At 38.4% G+C, this 5,000-nt stretch overlaps 1 protein-coding gene across 1 annotated transcript in view; it reads right to left on the reverse strand.

Moving 5' to 3' along the window:
* The window catches only part of LOC125031256, a 6,275-nt gene that overhangs the window by 595 nt on the left and 680 nt on the right, over positions 1-5,000 (reverse strand). The window contains exons 2-4 of the mRNA XM_047621913.1: positions 3,572-3,771; positions 1,849-2,141; positions 691-854 (exon numbers count right to left, since the gene is read on the reverse strand). Coding sequence (XP_047477869.1) covers positions 691-854; positions 1,849-2,141; positions 3,572-3,771 — 657 coding nt within the window. The remainder of the gene's footprint in view (positions 1-690; positions 855-1,848; positions 2,142-3,571; positions 3,772-5,000) is intronic.

The following is a 5,000-nucleotide window of genomic DNA, read 5'->3' on the forward strand; positions in this document are numbered from 1 at the left end:
TGGTAAGGAATGGTGGCTATTTACAGGCTCTGACGATTAGCTTGTGAACATTCAATAAAGGAAATAGAAAGCCATGTTCAAATGACAAGATATAATGGGTAGATGAATATGATTTGACTCAGACTCCCCCGAAATTAGGGTACATTATCCATACATACATGCGTTGATGAACATATATCACGCGATATGAATGAACAGATGAATGAATATGTACATACACACGTGTGTGTGTAAATATATATATTATATATTATATATATATATATATATATATGTATATGCATACACACACACACACACACACACACACACACACACACACACATATATATATATATATATATATATATATATATATATACACATATGAACGGTAAGACACTCTTCCATGTAGATACTATGGTAGAAAAGCCCACAATGGAAAAAATCCAATAAATCTAGTTTTTGCATTGTGGGTTTTTCTACCATATATATATATATATATATATGTGTGTGTGTGTGTGTGTGTGTGTGTGTGTGTGTGTGTGTGTGTGTGTGTGTGTGTGCGCGTATGTACACACATAAATGCAGCCTGCTCCAAGGTCTAATTATAGACCTTGGCCTGCTCTTTATATATGCGTGTATCTAAGTATATACATGCATGCTAAAGCAAAGACAGTGCAGTCGAAACGGCAACAGCGGAGCACCGACCACAGGCGACCTCCTCGTCGAGCGGCGTCCAGGCGTACATCATGTTGTAGGGCTTCGTCCACACATCCGGGCACTCGCGCACCGTCCTGCCGTAGCACGTCTCATGCTCCAGGCAGCAGCGGTCCAGGTTATCCACCGGGGCACTCCGCCCGCCACGGCCGCACCTGCGGGAAACCCTCCGTATTAGTTATGCGCGCGTAATGTATGTAGAGCCTTCTATCTGTAGGTATCTGTCTGTATCTATCTATCTATCTATCTATTTGTCTACCTATCTATTTATCTTTCTATCTTCATCGATTTATGTCTTTAGATGTTTCCACCTCCAATATATTTTTAAGTACGCACGTATATATGCATGCGAATGACAAAATAACCTATAATGTTGATAAATCCTCTTTTCACAAAAGAGGTTTATTGAAGGATAAGACAAGAATATCGAAAACATTCATCCTCGGATCTCATCTTCTAATAAGCTAATTTTGTGTATCGGCTTTTGTGTATATGTGTGTATGCATGTGTGTCTATAGCTATTGAACGTTCGGATTTTTCAATTTATGTATTTATATACCCAACCACACATATGTATGTATATATATATATATAAGCATATATATATATATGTATATATATATATAAGCATATATATATGTATATATATATATAAGCATATATATATATATATATATATATATATATATAATCATATATATATGTATATATAAGCATATATATATATATATATATACATATATATATATATATATATATATATATATATATATATATATATATATATATATATATATATATAAGCATATATATATATACATATATATATAAGTATATATATTTATATATATATAAAAGCATATATATATGCATATATCTAGGCATATATATATATATATATATATATATAAAAGCATATATATATGCATATATATATAGGCATATACATATATATGTATATATATATACATATATATATACACACACACACACACACATGTGTGTGTGCGTGTGTATAATCTATCACCTATAACCTCTAAGTGAAACAGGCAGGATAGAAATAATGGAAGGAAAGTTGGAACCGCCGCAGCCCCCCCCCCCCCCTCTACCGGGCCAAAGTCCAAGGTCCAAAGTGGGCATTTCACCAACCAGTTGCCGTAGTAGATGAACTTGGTGGGCTCGGTGCCGGTGAAGAAGGTCACCTTCGCGCCGTATTTGCCGAGCTCCGGCGTCCTTTTCTTCACCACAAGAGGCGTCCTCATCCTCACTCCGCCTTGTTTTTCCTCCTCGCCTTCCTCCTGTTCCCTCTTCTTCTTCTCCTCCTCCTCCTCCTGCATGATCTTGCTCGCCACCTCCGTCAGGTTGCCCACCTTCCCCTCCGGCATCATCACGTCCGTCACCGAGCTCGAGTTGAGAAGGAGGAGTGTCCCTCGGAGGCCGCCCTGGAGGACACGGGTCGTCAGTAGAGCAAAAACGACCAGAATGAACAACAGTAGAAATGCTGATGATTCACTATCATGATCATAATTCTTTTCACGAGAATGTTTATGATAAAGGCAGCAATGAAAATGTTATCTGTGAAAACATGGTGGTAATGATAGTAATAAAGTGTTAATTTCTTTTTGGTTTGCTAGCGAACTGGTAGCTAATTTCAAGCAGGAAACGTGTGTATAAAAGAGCAACATTTATGATAACACTTTTGGGTTAGGAAAATATGGTATCGTTGCTGCAATATTAATAAGTTATAATAATGATTATGATGATGATGGTAATAATGATGATGATAATGTGACGGTGAGTTATTATTGATAAAATTTCTTATTAACATTATAATTATTATTACCATACAAAATATCGCCATATTCCATTGCAACTACTTCCATAAGGATACACAAAAAATATATGTTTAAAGTTACATCCACATCCGCAAAAATACTAATAACAACAATGATGAAATAGCAATAACAATAATACAGCGATATGAAATCCCAGACAAACTTTCACTTGGTGTAACCGTAGTTCACGCGTAAACTCCATTCCAGCAACTGTGTCTGGTGAAGGGAACAATTATTAAGAGAAATTTCATCTTATTTTACTCCCTTTTCCTTTTCTTTCCTTCGCTTTTTTATTAATCCCCGAGCTTACTTGCTTTCCTTTCATTGCTTGAATGCTTAGTTCATCGTCGTTTTATTTGTTTGTTCACTTCTATACTACAGACTAATAGGTACAATTTACTAAAAAAATTCACATGGTTATGATTTTACTATTTTAGGAATTTCTCTACTAATAATGAGCTTCCAGTTTTCTTGCAACGATGTTTGCAAGCGTGGCAAGACAATTTTAATTATGATAAACCGCACTGAGAAAGCTCTGCCTGTAACTGACAGCGGCCTCATTAGACCTTTCATGGATGAGTTAGGGGTATCATTACGGTAACAGTCACGATGCAGTAATTTTAGAGATGACGATGTTAATAGATTTTAATTTAAGCAAGATTACCAATGATAATAATATTGGTAGACTTAACAGTAATGACAGCGATAATAAAAATAATGGTCATTATTACGATGAATGTGATGGTGTGATAATGTTCATGGTAATGGTAACGGCAGCAATAACAATAATGATTATCACAGTGGTAACGTCAATTAAGACTGTTTAGAGCTGTAATGACAATGGTGATAATAGTATTATAATGATGATATAAATAATGATAATAACAGTGATATAACTGACAGCTGAAGAGTGATTATTGATATCATGATGATTTTTATGAAAGGAGTCGCAAACAATCACGTAAATAGCAACAGCATTGCCAGCAACAGCATTGCCTCCGGAAGCGCGGCAGCCGAGGGCGCGCGAAGAGCCAGACCTTGAGCGTGTAATCGATGAGATCCTCGTAGTGATCCTCCTCGGTGCTCGTGTCCACCTCGTTCCCCTCTCCTTCCTCCTGGTCCTTCTTCTTCTTGTTTTTCTTGTGCTTCTCCCTCATCATTCCCATCTCGGGGTTGAAGAAGCTCGGCCATCCGAAGTTGATCTTGTGGTCCACCATCGTCTTGGGCGCCGCGTCAGCTGTGCGGGAAGAGAGCGAGGGTGAGGGAGGCAGACAGAGGCAGGAAGGGAGAAAGAGAGAGAGAGAAGAGACAGAGGTTGGGGAAGGAGATGGGAAAAAAGCAGAAAAAAGATGAGGTGAAACGAGGAATGTAGTAGAGGAACGAAGATTCAGTGTTATTTACTAAAAGCAAGGAGAGAAGAAAAGTGAGAGAGGGAGCTACAGAAATGGGAATCGCAAGTAAAGAGAACGAAAGTAGTAGAAGAAAAGGTTGAATATTAAAATAAAGGAAAAAAGGAAAGTCATGCAAACAAAACCTATACAAAAGTTCACACATTTACGCAATGCACACACTTCCTATAATCATGACAAATAATGCAGCCTTCTACTGCCATGAAAATAGACCACTCACAGTTACTTTCCCTGTCAGAAGCTCTGCCGCCTCTGACAGTTCCGTCAACACCGTTCGTGTCAGCTCTCAACAATTACCGCACGTAAACACCTCATGTTGTATATGGGGGTAATTTTGATAAATTCCTTACCCTGCATATCTGTATCGTATCTAAGTACATATGGGCAAACGCAGACAGTATATGTATTATCTTTCTATCTATCTATCTGTCTGCCTGTCATCTATCTATCTATAACTATCTATCTATCTATATGTATCTGTGTGTGTGTGTGTGTTTCTGTAGGAAAGCAGAAAGAGGGGAGAGAGAGAGAGAGAGAGAGAGAGAGAGAGAGAGAGAGAGAGAGAGAGAGAGAGAGAGAGAGAGAGAGAGAGAGAGAGAGAGAGAGAGAGAGGGGGGGTAGGAGAGGAGAGGAGAGGAGAGGAGAGGAGAGAGAGAAAGAGAGTGAGAGAGAGAGAGAGAGAGAGAGAGAGAGAGTTAAGACAGATTTCCAGAGCTGTAATAACAGTAACGGGGTCAAAAGTTTAGGCTACACAAGACAACTGTTACACCGGAAGTAACTAACTGGAGCGCATAAACTTTAAAAACCTAAAAAAATGTATTTCACATGTGAGAAAATTATCCTAAAAATCTCTTGTCGAACAGATTTTAACAGACATATGCGTCTCTCTCTCTCTCTCTCTCTCTCTCTCTCTCTCTCTCCCTCTCTCTCTCTCCCTCTCTCTCTCTCCTCTCTCTCTCTCTCTCTCTCTCTCTCTCTCTCTCTCTCTCTCTCTCTCTCTCTCTCTCTCTCTCACTCACTCACTCACTCACTCACTCACTCACTCACTCTCACTCAC

The sequence above is a fragment of the Penaeus chinensis genome, chromosome 12, assembly GCF_019202785.1.
Source record: "Penaeus chinensis breed Huanghai No. 1 chromosome 12, ASM1920278v2, whole genome shotgun sequence".
Classification (NCBI taxonomy): domain Eukaryota; kingdom Metazoa; phylum Arthropoda; class Malacostraca; order Decapoda; family Penaeidae; genus Penaeus; species Penaeus chinensis.